General features: G+C 38.4%; 1 protein-coding gene across 2 annotated transcripts in view; it reads left to right on the top strand.

Moving 5' to 3' along the window:
• The first annotated feature begins 1605 nt into the window (after nt 1-1605).
• The window catches only part of NPS (neuropeptide S), a 104427-nt gene continuing 88200 nt past the window's right edge, over nt 1606-17832 (top strand). For both annotated transcript variants that reach the window (XM_044055676.1, XM_044055675.1), the window contains exons 1-2: nt 1606-1671; nt 1786-1864. In XM_044055676.1, coding sequence (XP_043911611.1) covers nt 1664-1671; nt 1786-1864 — 87 coding nt within the window. In that variant the 5' untranslated portion in view covers nt 1606-1663. The remainder of the gene's footprint in view (nt 1672-1785; nt 1865-17832) is intronic.

Genomic DNA, 17832 nt, shown 5'->3' with positions numbered 1-17832 from the left:
AATAAATAAGTAACTACATTTGAAGTTAGATATTTGGTATAAAGTAACAGAAACAACTATGCAGCAAGGTGTCCCAGGATTAATAAATCAAAAATGGACTTACAAAGATTCCATACTCAGATCAACACCAAGTGATATCTTTAATGGGGATACTCATCTAAGCTGATGACTATACTCAAACTGTGTTAGACTGTCAGGCTTCAACTCAAAATATTGTGTTTACATGGATGAATTACTTGTCAGAAACAGTTTTAATTCTTATGTTAAGAAATACACTGCAGGCAGTTCAGCAAGAAAATATTTGATATTGCCTACAGATATATACTCTGACTCATAGTGAGCATATGTATACACGTGGAATACTAAGTTTAATTATGGTTGAAAATAATCCGTGGCAGTCATTGTAGATGGACTGATGTTTTTACACCTATAAGCAATTTCAAGTTAGTGGATCTATATCTATATCTATATCTATAGGAATAATACAATATCAACATATACACACAGTAATACAATGTCTAAAAACATCAAACTTAGTTGTTTAACTTCAAGAAATTAAAGTGTGCTTACTAAGTGATGTTCAGTATATTATTTATGAAATTGAGCAGCAATAGATATTCATGGTTTCTTGCTTCTCATTTTAGCAAGAAAATTAAAAGCTGGCTTTAAAATTACATTCTTAAGTATATATGTACAAGATAGGTAATGCTGCATTCCAGGTGGATTGTCTTATATAGTTGATTTATAACACATAACAGATGCTTTCTGTTTTCCATATTTTCTCAGTCTTTCCATTGTCATACTTGAAAGAGAATGCACAGAGTTTTCTGCATTGTGCTGTAAATAGTGCTAGACTGCCTGACTTCAGGCCGCAGGTGGCTATACCTGTAAGAGAGATGTTTTTATACTGCTGCTGTGGTCATGCTGTGCGAGTGCATGTGTAAAATAATTTTGCAAGTACAGAAAAACACAGCTAGCTTCATAGACTAATAAACTGTTATTTTAAAATTGCTTCAGCTTTTTAAACATTGCAATATTGTCAAAACACTAATATATATATATATATATATATATATATATATATATATATATATATATATATCATCAAAAGAAATGTGAAATCTGAAATCATTCACTCGGACAAATTAATTTCAGATTTTATTTATACAATAACTGCTTTACTTGAATAAGATTGATGACAGTCAGTTTGAAAATACTTTAGAGTAATGGGCTTTTGCAGCATTTTAGGGCATACGTGATTTAAAAAAATTGTCAAAATGTGTAAATACAGACTATATTCATTACAGATGTTCTCCTTCATGTCTATTATGCCCTTCATAAAAAATTGTCTCTTTATCATAATTATAAAGGTTAGAAGTGACTCTATTTCAATGACATTTTCTTTAATGGCAAAAGTTGAAACAGAGCAAATGATTTCTGTTATACTGGCACTACATACATTTTATTGTCATTTTTCCCATTTAGCATAAATTAAATGCCATGCAAAGGCCAATTAGTCATTTACAGGTAAGATTTAATGCCATTTTCACATCTCAGATCTCAGTATAAAAATGGTCACCTTGCAAAGAAAAAGTTACAGTTGGAGAACTACAGAAGTCTTGCATAAAATCCTTCATCCTTATTACAACATTAGGCAGTTAAAATGTTCTGGTAAGGAAGCCACACTTTCATTTAATATTTAATGTTTAAAATTTTATATTTAATGCAAAAATGTTGAACATGATTTATATTCTAAAATTCTCATTCCGGCACTTTTTTTTTCAGTCTTTTCAGAGCTAACTTGTCTTTTCTCTTGTGGATCTCTATTGTGAATATTTGGGTTTTTCCAAGAATCTCTTGTATGGTAAGTCTGTTATTTATGCAATTATTATTTGTAAAAATATGAACAAGCCAAAAAACTATTGTACAGTCAGTTCAAGATGGCATTGTTTTAACTGAGTGAACTGGGGAAAGTTACTGATACATCAGTCAAGAAATGAAACAATATTAATCAATGTTCATATGCCCTTTTTATACACTGAAAAGCTTTTTTTGAATTAAAATCTATACAACTTTTACTGGGTTTGAATATTCAAAAGAACAGCAGAAAGTGGAGTTTTGTTGTAAGTTATCAAAGTCGATGACTTATTCTACATAGTAAACAATGAAAGCTATGACAATGAGTGTAAAAAGTCAAACAGGGCAAAGGCAAACATCAGACTTCAAATTTAAACATATTTTGTCAGCAAATATTACACATTGACCAGATTATAAGTATACATTTTTGCAAGGCTTAGATACTGAGTATTATATTGTTTTACATTATATTAGTACATAACCTTGTATGATATGCACATTGACACACATATGTGCATGGCATTGACGCACACTACCATACACAAACACACGCTCCCAAACACATGCACACAGACACAGACTCCCCAAAACTGATGCATGCAGTTGTGTACACAGAGCAAATGCATGTGTGTGTGAATCTATTTCTCCACCTACATGCATTCTCTCTCTCACACACACACACATACACACACACACACACACACACACACACACACACACACACACACACACACACACATGCAAACACACACACACACACACACACACACACACACACACACACACACACACACACACACACACAATGTTAATATGATGATGACAAACCACAGAAAAAACTTATTCAGGAAAGCATGACACAGACATTATTGCTGAAGTACCAATATCCACTGCACAATATGATGTCCGTATCACAGCTATTTCAGAGCTCACCTACTACATTAATGCTGAAGTACAATATCCACTGCACAATATGATCTCAGTATCACGGCTATTTCAGAGCACACCTACTCATCATTAGTAAGTTTCCAGAAAATATAACCACTTTCACAAAATTACAAAATGTTGTATTTCTTTCAACTTTTCAGCTCTGAATGCTCATTTGATTGACAGTACCTATTTAGAATCGTGGACATAGCTTCATAACTTAACCCACATCTCTCTGCTCCCTTTCATAAGGTTATCATTAGTTGCAACAAAGTTTACGGACTTCACTGTTTTCATAAATGTTTGGCATCAGTAGTTGAAATCTAACATATGAATGCAATTTTAGCATATTATAGAGGATTATGAGTTGGTTGCTAATCCTAACCGACTTATTATGTGTTCAAGACATGGATGCCAAGAAATTCACCTAGAGAGCAAAGCGTTTGCTTTGAAGGACGCAAGCATGTCAACTTTGTTTAACAGGCATGAACAATTTATTACAGAGATGAGGTAAATGCTGGGTGATAAACCTGTCCCTACATTATATAACAACTAGTCTGCCCTAATTTCTGATTTTCTTTATTATCTTGTGTGAAAGCCTTCTACAGCATCCATTGCTCTTATTATTTTAACAAATTAAAACTATAATACAGTAATAACAATAATACAGTAATAATAATAATAGTAATAATAATACAAACTATAATGTATTTTATAATATAGCCAGAGTAATTTGGTTGGATTAATGTTTTCTCTCAGCACAAATTAATTTTCAAGCTGTCAGGTTGAATCTGTGCCTTGTGGAAAACAATCAAAGACCAGGGTAAAAGGATAATTACTAGTCTATCTGATCTGCTTATCTGAAAAGCTGGTTAATAAATGAAAATGTCTTAATCATGGATTATCTAATATTGCTGTTTAATAAGCAAATGTCATAATTATAGGTGTATCCAATATTACATATCTCAGAAGCCATTTAATAAATAAAAACGTGGTATAAAATAAATCTGTAACAAGCAATAGTACTATTGACAAACAAGCCTATTTCCAAAATGGAAAGCTGACTAATAAGCAGTCTAAGACCAAGTTGTAGCAAAGCTTTTAGTGTATACACTCAAAATAAACACTTCTATGTTCTTTCACTAAATAAAACAATTGTATTTGAAACAATTGTTATGTGGGTTATGAAAACAAAGTTCTTTTTTAGTAGCTCAGATATGGCGGTGCTTTTTTAACCGGAGTACAAATAAACATGTACCCACTTAATTTGAAAAAAAAAGGTCTTTTTATTTGTGTTCAAAGTGTGTGCAACTGTGGTCTTCCTTAAATATTGTTTTGTTACCTGTGACAGTTAAATATAGCAGAGCCAGAACAAAATTAAGGAAGTGTATTTTGACGTATGTTTTTTGCTTAGTGCAAAAGAGAATATAACAGTTGCAGAATAATAGTACTTGTATTTAATTCATATTATTATTATTAGTGTGATACTACATAATGTCATTGTTATCATCTCTATTACGTATCTGTAGACTATTGCAAATGTATTGATTAACACCATGGTTGGAAGAGAATTGCACCCTGTGTTTTAGATACATATTTTATGATATTTCCACTATATACAATTTATTTTTTTACAATTAATATATTCAAAGAAAAGATCCCGCGGTGGTGGTGCTGCGGTAGCGTTGTCACCTCACAGTAAGACGCTGTCCAGTTCGATTCTCAGCTAGAGCGTCTTCTGCGTGGAGACATGCGTTAATGGGTGTACCTTCGTTAAAGGTTATGCATCAGGGCTGGTAACTCGGCACGTAAAAATCAACTACCAATCATTAGCTGACCGGAGTTCAACTGCGGTGACCCCTAACCAGGAATAGCCAAAAGACAAAACAACATAGTCAAAGAAAAACATTTTTAGTGCATATCAGAAAACATAGTTGGAAGAATTGTATTGGAGACGCAGGAGATGAACCGTGTTAAATCACTGAATGTGCAAAACTTGTATTGCATTACGTTTACAAATACCTATGAAGATATTTATGTATGCTCAGACAATTCACTGGTTTGCAAAAAGACACTATCAAAACTCCTGTTCATCAGTTCGAGTTCCAGACATTCTAATTCTTTTGGCATATCAACATTTGCAGTCACTTTGTATTCCTTTAGTGACAAAACCTGGAGCAGTACCTAAAATCTGTTCTAATCAGTGAGTGAGGTGACATCAGTTTGATTTTCACCTTACTTCTCAGAAAAAAGATGTCTATCGTTTTCCTATTCTTCCTTTAACATTTCCTAGACATGGAACTGACAGGTGCCTCATCATCAAATAAAACACTTTTCAACAGTCATCCCTCTCAGACTGAAAATGTGGTTGACAACAACAGCTTAACATTTTCAGGTAATGTTTTCCCTTCCAGCCTCCATCATACAGTAAAAGAATGATTTCTAGTAGCCCTAGGACTCTAAATTCATGTCATTAACACATTATTCAGTATCTCAATCTGCAAATGCCCAGTCTCTTAAAGAAATGCTCATAGTAAATGGAGCAATGCTTTATTTTAAGAAAATATTTGCCTGTCTATCCAGAATTTATTAACAGCCAGCACCCACATACAATAATCTATACAATGAGAGGAATCAATTTGCTTCATGTTCAAGAACTACTGATGGGTCAACTATCAGTGTCTGATGTGTGAAACAATGACAATCATTTACTATGACCACTGTTTCATTTGTGCTTATAGAGTAAAATAAAACTCCTTATCTGCTACTCATCACCTATGTTGCTGTGTCTTTTAGCTTTTCCTGGTTAGGGGTCGCCACAGCGGAAACTCTGGTCCGCTAATAATTGGCAGTATATTTAGTTGCCGGCCCTCACGCACAACCTTCAATGAAGGTACACCCCATTCATGCATGTCTCTACACAGAAGACTCTCTAGCTGAGAATCGAATGGTACAACATCTTACTGTCAGGCGACAACTCTACCGCAGCACCACCACCGCAGTGCTACTCATCACCTGTACTCACCTTTAAATAATCATTATATGGGTAATAAATACATTGTATTTAAATTACCATATGTGAACAGTGGCAGATAACTTGTTTAGTATTGAGTAATTCCTGAAGTGATCTGCTTGAATGCAAAACATCCTTTGTCACCTTTCATTCCCCACACAGGTATATAAAAAAACATGGCTTCACTTGTTAGCAGATAACAGTGCATACATTGGGGTTTCATTGCAATATATGGTGAAGGGGTATATCTGCAATTGCATGACTTCTTAGAAAAACTTTCCGAAAAGTATCCTAATATACTAATCATGGTATTCCATCTATGAGTTACTTGATAGCAACTGCACTGTTGTGCACATACGGCTCTCTTCCTGGTCACTATGGGAAATTATCTTCTCTGCCAGAAATCTTCACACACACTAGTGCATTCAAATGACAAATGCATTGATTAACACCATGGATGGATGAGAATCTTTAGTTAAGACTGCTATCTTTAAGACTCGTCTCACAGTTCCTAATTTGCATCTGTCACATTAGTTTGTAAATTTTCATGAGCTCAACGTGTGGCATTTTGATTATTGCTGTGCTTAATGGATAATTCCTGCTTTTTACACCTTGGCCAGAAATGTTTTGCATGTGTGTGTTTGTGTGTGTTTGTGTGTGTGTGGGGGGGGGGGGTAAGGTGGTATCACTTGAAAAGGATGTATGGATCTCTTTTGCAAACCTTTGCTCTACACTTAATTTGAAAATTGTTTAATCAGAAAGTATCATGAAAGCAGAAATAATAATGGTGGTCCAGTCATTGGGATGGATTTTTTTAAAAAGGACCATAATTATGATATGCTTAATTTGACAACTGCAACAGTCCTGTAATGTTGGCAACTGTCAATATTTTATCAAAACTTACTATGTACCCAGTCTTGCAAAGTTTCATTAATTAAATAATTGCCTGTCTCATTCTGTGTCAAAATGAAATTTAAAGCACACAGATTCAGTATTTATCTACGAATATAGCCTCCAATGTAAAGAAATGCTTCACATATTACCTGAGTCTGAAAATGCAGCCATTCCGTCACCATGTCACTAGTGTTACAGGCATCACTTTTCAAATTCAGAACACTCTTCTTGAGTAATAAAATGAGGTTGTACATATCCAATGCACTTCCAAAACAGATATGAATATTCTGATTGCTTACTTCACAAGTAGCAATGGAAAAAATAGAACAATGAAGAATTTATTTCACAACTAATGAAATCAGTTACAGATATGAACTTGCACTCACTTTAGCAGTAGTTTCCTCTGTCGAGTCAAACATTTGTTTACATTAAAGGGCGTTTTTCTCTAAATGGTTGTTCATTTCCAAATTCCTCAAGTGCCACTGTTTGATGTTGCCTTTGCTTGTGTGTTTCTGTGTGCTACATAAAGTAGTAATGTGGGTGGAGTGAAACCACAAAGCCAGTCTGAGACTGCTGCAGAGAGAGGGAAAGAGTTTTTTAAACAATGATCCAGTATATATAACTAACATCCCACATAGGGAAGGGGGTTGGTGGGAACATGCCACTCATTGAAATATAGTTGCATGTAATTGCTGTCAGATACAATGAAAACAATCTTAAATGTAATGTAACACGTTTATGTAACTTTTACGTATGAACAATCTGTTATAACCGAAGCTGAAGAACTTAGTTTAGAGTTTGCATGTTACAAGTGTAGTGAACCTCAGCTGACTTCCTCCCTTTCCTACCACCATAATAAACAATCTGACAAAATGCTGAAAATGTTTCACACAGTAAGTGCCTTAGTGTTCATTTAGTACTGCCTTGTATTATTTTATATCACTGACTACACATCAGTAGTCAGTACGACTGCATGTTCCTCCAGTGAGAATAAGCATTTGGCATCAACAACTGATTATTTATTACACCTAGAATCTCACTAAGATGGTGACATAACCAAGTATAATGAGGCTACTGTCTAGTAAATGTTATCAAATTGTCATACTTATAGCATTCTTTGGTTTGCAAATCAAATTATGAAATTGCAACACAGTGATACATTTATTTATCAGTGAAAGACTATCCAGAAATAATTGCTTTCTTTTCAAACCTGCTAACTAATGAAACTGTGCTGACTAGAGTTCATCAACAAAATAATTTAAAAAATGTGTTGCTCATGTCATAGCAGTATATGTCAAAGGGTATTTATATTTACTAGTTATTGGGTACAAACTGCATGATAAACCAACTTGCTGAGCACAACTCAATGAAGCTAAACTCCCCAGTTGCAATTTCCTATAGTTAATCACTTCTGGAGCAGTTTCGAAGTATGTGTTGGCAATGATTCTTTTGCGACATTTCTCTCTTCTTCATGATGGAACAACCATCTAGACTGTACACATTAATGCAGGGTATGGGGGATTGCCTGTTATGTATGGCATACAACGGTGTTTGTCTCCCTATAAACAAATGCTTACAGTTACTTTTTTGTTGGGTTTATTTCTTGACTAGTTGTGTTTGGTGAGTTGATTCCTTGCCTTGTTACAAACTGAATCAGAGTTAAACTTTTATGAATACAGAGCTTTGTTTGGTCTCCTTGGATCTCATTAATACCAGCCTGGTCCCAGTGCCCATGTCCATGCCAGGTCTATCAGCTTCTTACCACCTGGACTCACTCCAGTGTTGCCGGGGCTCAGTTGTGGATCTTAAAAGTATCCTGGGATTCTGTCCAGACAGAGATTTTTTTTTTTTTATTTTAAATGCACTACCCACTTTCCCTCATTCACCTTCCATATACTCATTGCTTCCACCCAGGAACAACTCCCCTCTTTGGACCATACCACCCCTTTAGGGAGCATCATCAGTGAGTGCTCTTCCCCCAGGATGGGCACGCCTCCTTCACTGTTGCTCCTGTAGTCACCCAATCCACTAATTGAGCCTGGGATGGCTGCTCTGTATTTAGGATTTTATCGCTCTATGTCACCAGAGCAGCTTATGAATACACATCTTCAACCTACTTTTAAAAGAACCAGTACATTTATACTGCCCTAGATAGTATCAAGTTCATATATCACTCTTACTTTGGTCCAGCACCCATGATGTAATATTTTGTGTTTCATATGTGACGTTATCTGCAATGAGGAAAGACCTCATTATCAGCTAATTTTCATGTCTCTGAATCACAGTTACTACCAGAACATGCAGATGATTGCTTATCTACATGTCAGAGTAGTTATCAGTGGGCATCTTCCCTCATTCACTCTCCCTCACACACATACACATTGAAACACAGTCCTGTCACACACACACAAAACCACAATTCTTATACTTCTTTCTAAGTTGTGTCTCTGACCCTTGTACTAGTGTAAGTGCAGTTAAGGCACACGAGTTTACAGTACTCACCAGTGACTAGTGCTTTCCTCCCTTTCCTTAATACTCGTACTAGTATAATTGCTGTTAAGACACAAGCATGGTACCCCCAGTGGCTAGTGTACCCCCCCACCCCGATCCTCATACTATTGTAAGTGCCATTAAACTCAAGTGAATTATCCCTGGTGACTAATGTTTTGCCCCACTCCCAATCCCCCTACTGCTATAGGTGTCATGGCAAGACTGTAGTATCCAAGGTGGCTAATGCTTCCCCACACCCCTGATCCCCATATTGCAGTTGTTGTTGTTATGGCACAATTATAGTTTCCCCTCATGTCTAGTGCTTCCCCACACACCCAACCCCTGTAATATGTTAAATGCAGGTAGATGAACACTACCTTTTCGCCCTGTTCACTACTGTGATGTGGGGGGCTGGCACCGCTGTTTTCATGTCTGAGCAATTTCCTGAATCACTCAGCATGATGATGAGTTCCTGGAGGAAGTTCTGGAGGGAAGAGAGAGCACATGGTTAATTAGCGAATGCAACTTCCACTACCACACTGTCTCATTAGCATACTGAATGGTGTTGGATTCAGACCTACATGGTACTGCTCATCTTCGTGGTACCTTTGTGAATTCCCTCTTAATTGTTCATGAATATAACTACAGGATGTTATATAATAAATAAAGTTGACTTCATTTTTTTCATATCCTAATTGCTCAAAACATTTTCTTAATACAGGCAGTGTACAATCATTATGACAATTCAAAATTCACAACTACGTATATACGTCAATAGTCATTTTCATGCAGAGACTGTGCTGCAAAAATTGGGGTGGTAGGATGCACATTAATACTTTAATATGACCTTATTTATTTTATACTTTCACCACATGCATACAGTAACTATTAGGAAACAAGTGCTTATCACAGCTGTGAATGACTGCTTCAGACTAGTAAGGACATTACTGAGTTAAATAAGCCAATGTTTTTCAATGCCAATCTGAAACATTTGAAGGAGCCATAAATTATGTATGAATACTGCTGTTGTTGCAAAATATAAGCAGGTTACTACAGACAGATAATTCATATGTCTTTGAATTTATCTTACTTATATGATACCAGGAGATTTTATGTAGTCTCCTTTTCAGAATTATGAGTCGGTCTTCAAGGGAGGTAGACATTCTCAAATGTATCTGTTAAATACCATTCCGAAGAGATGACTCACCATTACCTGACACATATAGACCCAAACGCCTTGAAACACAAATTTTCCCCTGACATCTGTCAGTGGAACTCTCCCAAGCTTCCCTCCTGCACTATGGGCAACTCCGTTGCACATTGAGCAGAGCAGCCACACTGATCATCCATAGCCTTCAATAAAACAAGCCCATTTGTTAGTCCTAGTGCAAAAACTGGTCAGTCTAGCCCTCTCCCTTTCCTGATAGTATATATGGTAAACAAACAATGCTATAATGGATGGGCAGTTTCCCCATCATTTCTCTGGCCAGCCTGATTGACATATGCACCCTGAGGCAATGGACAACCACTTACTCCTAAAACAAACAGATACCCTTATGTGAGAGATGTAATTACACTATAAATTTGGAATCAGTTCTCTCACGTAACAACAAACTGGATATCAAACAGGTTGTCTGCACACACACTTCACCTCTTACACAAAATAAGGTCATGACACATAAACCCACATAAGTGGAGATACTCACTAGATGCCTAGCAAAAGATCAGAGACCTCCCAAACGTAAACCACTTATACATGCTTTTATGCAAATAGTAACCACTATACATAATAACACAAGCATCACTGTGTCAGCAAATAAGCCCCTAAGGCAAACCACCTCTAAAACTAATGTGATGGTCATAGGCGACTCCATAGTGAGACACACAGATACCCCCTCACCAGGCTGGACAAGGAGAAGGTCACAGTCAGCAGCTTATCATCAAATCATACATGCAGTCAAGTCACTCAACAGCAAGTACTGCTATGATTCTGTCATAGTTTGTGTTGGGGTGAATGACTTGAGATGTACCTCTCTGGACTATATGAAGAGAGACATGACTGAACTCTTAGATTATGTGTCTCAGGAAGGTATGACCCTAGACCTAAGCAGCATTCTACCTTCACCCAGGATGATGCCACAATATAAACAGAAAATGATTGACTTCAACAGTTAGCGTAGCTTCTGGTGTCATTCCAGGGGAATCCAGTATCTGTCATGCTGAGAAGACATGGTTGACAGGCCATGCTGCTTTGCCAGAGATGGTCTGCACCTGTCTTCTCTAGGCTTTTGGATACTGGCAAAGGCACTTGTCTCCCTCTGAACCTGAGCATTCCTAGTTAAACAGTTTTAACAAAAATAACAGTGCTGACATTTAAATGCATCTGCTGAAAATAGCCTCAGCTTATCTTTCTTTTGCTGTAGGCAAATTACAATCACACACAGAAAAATATAGAGTTGGATTTCTGCATGGGCACTTTTAGAATCATAGAAGTGAAAGGATGATATTAGCTCTTATTTGGGACATGTGTTTTCCTCCACCCTGAGAACATTCTTTGAGGAATACTCGAAGTGTAAAGGTTCCATTTTAGTTGATGTACTATTTCCTTTATCAGCCAGATTTAGACTAAGCCTTGACAACAACACTGTTAATTTTTCCCATCATGGAATAATTGTAATAAACATACATGGTACTTAGACCTGTGGTCTGTTTTGATATGTTCCATTAATGGTCTGGCAGTTAATGCAGATAAATAAGGCTCTGAGCTGTTAATAAGCTGCCTTAAATAGACAAGAGTACAGAGTTTGATTCCTTCTACCTCCATTTGCCTACTGTGTGATTGCGTGCAAGTCATTTAACCATATAGTTCTCCTGGGTTTCCCCTGCAGAGGATCATTTGTACCAGTGAGCTTACCCACAAAGCAAACAGATAAAATCAGATAAAATATTTATTTATTTATTTAAATTTGTTTACCGGGAAATTCTGACTGGACACAGGTCCTTTTTCAGCAGAGGCCTGGGGAGAAAAGCTCCACAAGTACAAATAAAAATCATATAATGGAAAATGCTACAATAGTAAATGATTTATATCATAAATAAAATAAAAACAATCATAAATAAAATAAAAACAATAAAGCAATGACATTTGTCACATTACAGAATAAATGAATACTGCCAGCTGTCTCTGGAAGTGGACATAGTTTTAGTTTGATCTGTAGAAGACAATGAGACGACTTTGATCAGAAACACATGATGTCAGCTGTCCAGCCATCATCTTCTCAGATTATGCTTAGCGCCTTTTGATGCAAGGTACAGACCTGTTCTTTCTGTATTTATCACAGAGTAGGACAGTGGGTGTCTTTCAGCTGTAATCTCTTGTGTTCACGATGATGTGTCTGTTTATATTATAAAGGTATCTTCCTTTTGTCTTCAGTATAATCAAGACAAAGATAACTACCTAATATGATATTTAGAGCTGATTCTGTATATCCGTCATACTTTGCGCTGTACAATTACCATGTGGCAGAATTTAATACAGGTACACTACTCCAACTGTCTGGAACAATGATCCAAATGCTTAGGCCATGAAGCCAGACTGTTCTTAATTGATCCTACATTCTGTATATGTATCTGTATCTTATGCAGTACATTTACCTCTCTCTACTACACCTGGGCTTTGGGGAAAGAATGTAATGGATACTATGATCCTTATGGCTACATTTCCTGCACTTGTATTCAGTAGTGTTGCTGATGATTAAAGAACAATCAGACTAATGGCTACAAGTCCTGGATGTTTTTAAGAGCACTTCAGCTTTAAAATTTTGTTTTGTTTTTTTCTTTTTTTTGTGTTTGCTGTGTTGGGTCTGGCTCAGCCTTTGTCTTCGTAAAGAGAGCTGAGATACATGCTTAGCTGTTGCATTTGGAAAGAGAGAAAATAAACCAGGAAGGTGCCTTCTGTTTGTCTCCACTTAAGTTGCTTAGCTATTCTTTCTGTTCTGAGATGCTTTTGTATTGCTTTCACTATTTTATTACTGTTTTAGGTATTTTTAGCTATTTTTGTATTACTTTTAGGTGATTCAGAGTGACTGGGCTTCAGATTTTACAAAACTTTCATTGGTTCTTTTATTTTATTTTTGTCTATTTTGCTGTGCATAACTGAGCTAACTGCAGCACCATGGTTGTGGTATTTCCAAAGTGGGTATCACAGTCAAGTAAAATTCTCTCTTTTTAAACTACTGGCAATGTATCATCTTATAGAAATGCAAATAAATAAATAAATTATAACATCTGTGAGGTATTTATCTATTTTCACATTATCTAAACCTCTTGTCTGAATTGCATATGCCTCCTCATAGCTACTCTGATCTTTGCAGCCTGAGTAGCAGTTGCACTAAACATCCTGGCCACATGCTGAATATAAAACCAGTCCAACCAACTTCCACAGCTGTTAATTTATCCCCAGCTCCTCTTTACATTCTGCACTTATTTAAAATATAGCAGCACTTGTCATAAAGAAGAACTGATAATATAACCTCTGTCTATTTTCAGCCTTATAGCACATAGGTTCATACTAGGCTATCTGCCCTGGGGCAATTATAAGCCTAGCCCAATTCTGTATGGCTTACGCCACCCCTTGATTTGAGTATACTGTGCCCTTTTTAAGGTTTGGTTTACTGTGCCTCTGTCTAATAGTGACACGGGAGTAATCCCTGGGACAAACCTACAATCCCCCATCCACCTATCGAGATTCTTCTTGAAGAGATTCAGTGAGGTGCTCTGCCTCTCATGAACTGGAATTCTATTCCAGAGCAAAGGGAGCCTCTGGGTTATGAACCTGTCCCTCCAGCAAGTTCTATTTATTTCTGTGCTGAGGTTCAAGTCCCTCGAGCGTGTGGCTCTAAGGGATTTAGATTTACTGAGGTGGAGCATGTCCATTAATTCTGGATTTGACATAGCTTTGTATGTCAGGCATAGATCACCTCGAAGTAGATGGTATGCAACTGAGTAAAGCTGGAGTTTTTTTAACCAAGCAGCATATGGCATCTGTTTGAGACCCTTGATCCTCTTGGTGAGATACTTTTGGGGTCTTTCTAATTGCTGCAGGTGTCGGGTAAGGTACATCCCAAAAGGGGCATTGTGTTCTATGATGGGCCTGATGAAGGATGAATAAAGGGGCACAATTACCTCTCTTGATCTAGATGTGAAACCCTTCGTGATGAGGTGGGCTATGTAGAAGGTCTTTCTAACCACTTTGGCAATGTGGTTTTCAAAAGAGAGATTGCTATCAACTTGGGTCCCCAGGTCCCTAATAACTTTCTCTGTACTTAATGGGTTTCCGCCTATGTGGTAATTTGTGGGCACATTGTTTTTGCCAAAGGGTATGACTATACATTTTTTGGCATTTAGTTTTAAACCATGGCACTGGCACCAGTTATCTGTCTCTGTGAGACCTTTTTGAAGGATGTTTGTGTCAGCTGGAGAGTTGATTATGGCACCCAGTTTGCAGTCGTCTGCGAACTTTGTGAGCCATAGTCCTCCCACGTTTGCCTGTATGTCGGAAAAGTATATACCAAACAAGAGTGGTCCCAGGACACAACCCTGTGGGATGCCACTTGTGACTGGTTTCGAGTCTGATATGGCTCCAGCAACTCTCACTCTGTGGGTTCTATCTTTGAGCCAGTTTGCAACCCATCTTGTGACATAGGGGTTTATATTTAAGCTGGATAGATTATCTATGATGCCTGAGTGGGGTATTGTGTCAAATGCCTTTGCAAGGTCCAGATAGGCTGCATGGACTACCTTCCCTTCATCTATGGCTTTGGTGACTGTTTTGAAGAAGTCAACCAGGTTCAAAAGGCAGGATCTGCCCTTGACAAAGCCGAACTGGGTAGGATCTAGTGTCTGTAGGTCCCCAATGTCTTTGTTTATGAGCTCCATGATGATCCTCTCCATAGCCTTGCAGACTAAGCTAGTCAGGCTTATGGGGCGATAGTTTCCAGGGTCCGTAGAGGCTCCACCTTTGTGGAGTGGGACCACTGTTGCTGTACGCCATTCTGTGGGCACATATCCTGTAGTGAGGCTGAGATTGTATAGCTGTTTTATTTGAGGGATTAATTCCTCTTGGAGTTCATGTAGGACGCAACCTGGCACGCCATCTGGTCCCATGGAAGCAGTGTTTTTTGCTTTGGAGAGGGCAGCCTTCACCTGAGCATCAGAGATGTTTGGGAGGCAGCCCTCTGCCAGGATAGATACTTGCTCTTTTGGGTGGAGAAGTTTGCACTGTACCTGTCTGCCAGGATATTGGCGATGTCTGTGGGTTCAGTGTATTTTTTTTCGTTTAGAAACAACTCAGAACAAGTCTGGGAGTTGCATCCCAAGTTTCTAACATAACTGAAAAAAGCCTTATGATTGTCTTTGGTGTCCTGTGCAATTTTTCTCTCTAAGCTGGCCTTGGAGGATTTTATGAGGGATCGTAATTTTTTGCTAGTACTGATCAGAGATGCCTTCCCTATTAGGGATTTTGCTCTATCATGTAGTAGCTTCCTCCTTCTGTTGTACAGTTTATTTATGGCAGGGGTCCACCAGACTGGATGCCTGCCTTTGGATGATTGGGTCTTGGTTTTGTTTGGGATAGCATGATCCATGCATTCCTGGAGATGTCCGTAGAATGCGTTTATATAGGATTCTGCAGTTTGGGCCGTAGTTTCCACTGGCCCTGGGGCCTTGAAGGATTCCACTTCGGTTTTGAGAAGTGAGAAGCTCACTTTTGAGAAGTTTTTCACTGTGGTTTTCTGGGCTGGGGGTGGGGTCGGGATGTGGACATCCAGTGAAATTAGTTTATGGTCTGATCTTACCAATGAGGGATATACTTCTGGTGTGGAGCATAGAGTCCCCATGTTGGTAATGATCAGGTCTAGTATGTTGTCCCCTCTTGTGGGAGTGGTGACTAGTTGTTCCATAGCATTTGAGTTTATAATTTCCAGGAACCTTTGGGCTAAGGTGCTGGGGCTTGAGTAGTGCTCCCAGTCAATGTTTGGGTAGTTGAAGTCGCCTAATATAATGGTGTTCGGAGAGATCTTCATGTTCTTCAATGTTTTCAGGAAAGCCGAGTGGGATCCCTGACTTTGAGAGGGTGGTCTGTAGGATGCTATAAACTGAAAAGCAGTCTTGCCCACTGTTAGTTGCACATGGATGGTCTCCAATACTTCGTGCACTGCCACTAACCTGGAGGTGTGGATATCCTTGATAAATATGGAAACTCCCCCTCCTTTTGTGGTTCGGTCCGGGTTTTGGGGCCGAAAAGCATGATATGAGGTATAGCCTGGTAGTGCTGGGGTGCTCTCTGGAGCCTTGAACCAGGTTTCTGTCACTGCACAGATATCGATGTTCTCCATACTGAGGAGAGCTTCGAGTGCGTGCATCTTGAGGTTAAGACTTCTGGCGTTTAGCAGCATTACCCTTAGTTTCTTGTTCCTTGTGCTGTCTATGGGGGTGGGTTTAACTTTTGAGCCTTACCTAAAAAAGGCACTATGGGGGTGGCAAGAGCCTTTGCCAATATCCGAAAGCCCAGTGGTGACAGGTGCAAGCCGTCCCTAGTGAAGCAACATGGCTTGTCGAGCATATCATCCCAGGCTGACAGACACTGGATCCCCTTTGAATGACACCAAAATTTTAGCCAATTGTTAAAATCGATCATTTTGCCTTTGTACTGTGGCATCATTCTAGGTGAGGGTAAGATGCTGCTCAAGGTCAGGGTCATACCAGCCTGGGCTACATGATCAGAGAGCTCCTCTATGTCTCTTTTCATGTAGTCCAGGGAGGTACGTCTCAGGTCATTCACACCAGCATGTACAATGACCGAGTCATATTTGTATTTGCTTTGGAGTGACCTGAGTGCTTGCGTTATGGGGCGGATCCTAGCACCCGACAGGCAGCTCACCATGACCTTCTCTTTATTCAGCCTGGTGAACGGGACATCAGTGTGTCTGACAATAGAGTCACCTATTACAAGAGTATCAGGTGTGTTATTCAGCCTTAAGGGCTGTGGCTGCTTGGCACACTGACTTTGTGGGTTATGTGTTGTGCGTGTTTTGTTTTGAGGTAGCGTTTGCTTGGATGTCTGCTTTGGAGGTCACTGTTGCTTAGGTAGATTTTTATTTAGAGCCTCTGAGTATGTTTTTGTGTATTCATGTATTTGGTTCGCTGATGTGGTGGGACTATGTGATACTGGAATTGTGTTGTGTGAGGTTACCTTTTCCTCCTGACTGGTTACACCAGTTTTGAGATGAGAGAGCTCAGCCTCCAGTTTGGCTAAATAGTTGCATCTCTTACATATATTTGAACCTGTTTGGAGGAGGAGAGGGTTGTCCGTGTACATGAGACAGTTGTAACATTGCCTCAAAATTCCCAGATTCACCAGCTGGACTGGAGAGGATACCATTGACTGACCTTTGGACATGCTAGAGTAATATAGGGAAACTGAATTTAATATGGACCAATAGAGGACAGGGTAATCGTAGAGAGTATAAGAGTAAGTAGTGCTTATGGTTTAATAGTGCTAACTTGTAGGATTACTTAAGTGGACCAGTGAAGGGCCTTAGAATGAGAATATGGTGTTTAAATTGAGAGATAGAGCAGTTCTAAGGGAAAAA

The sequence above is a fragment of the Protopterus annectens genome, chromosome 14.part0, assembly GCF_019279795.1.
Source record: "Protopterus annectens isolate FY-2018-M chromosome 14.part0, PAN1.0, whole genome shotgun sequence".
In the NCBI taxonomy this organism is placed as follows: domain Eukaryota; kingdom Metazoa; phylum Chordata; order Ceratodontiformes; family Protopteridae; genus Protopterus; species Protopterus annectens.
This window is presented reverse-complemented; position numbering and strand designations above follow the sequence as displayed.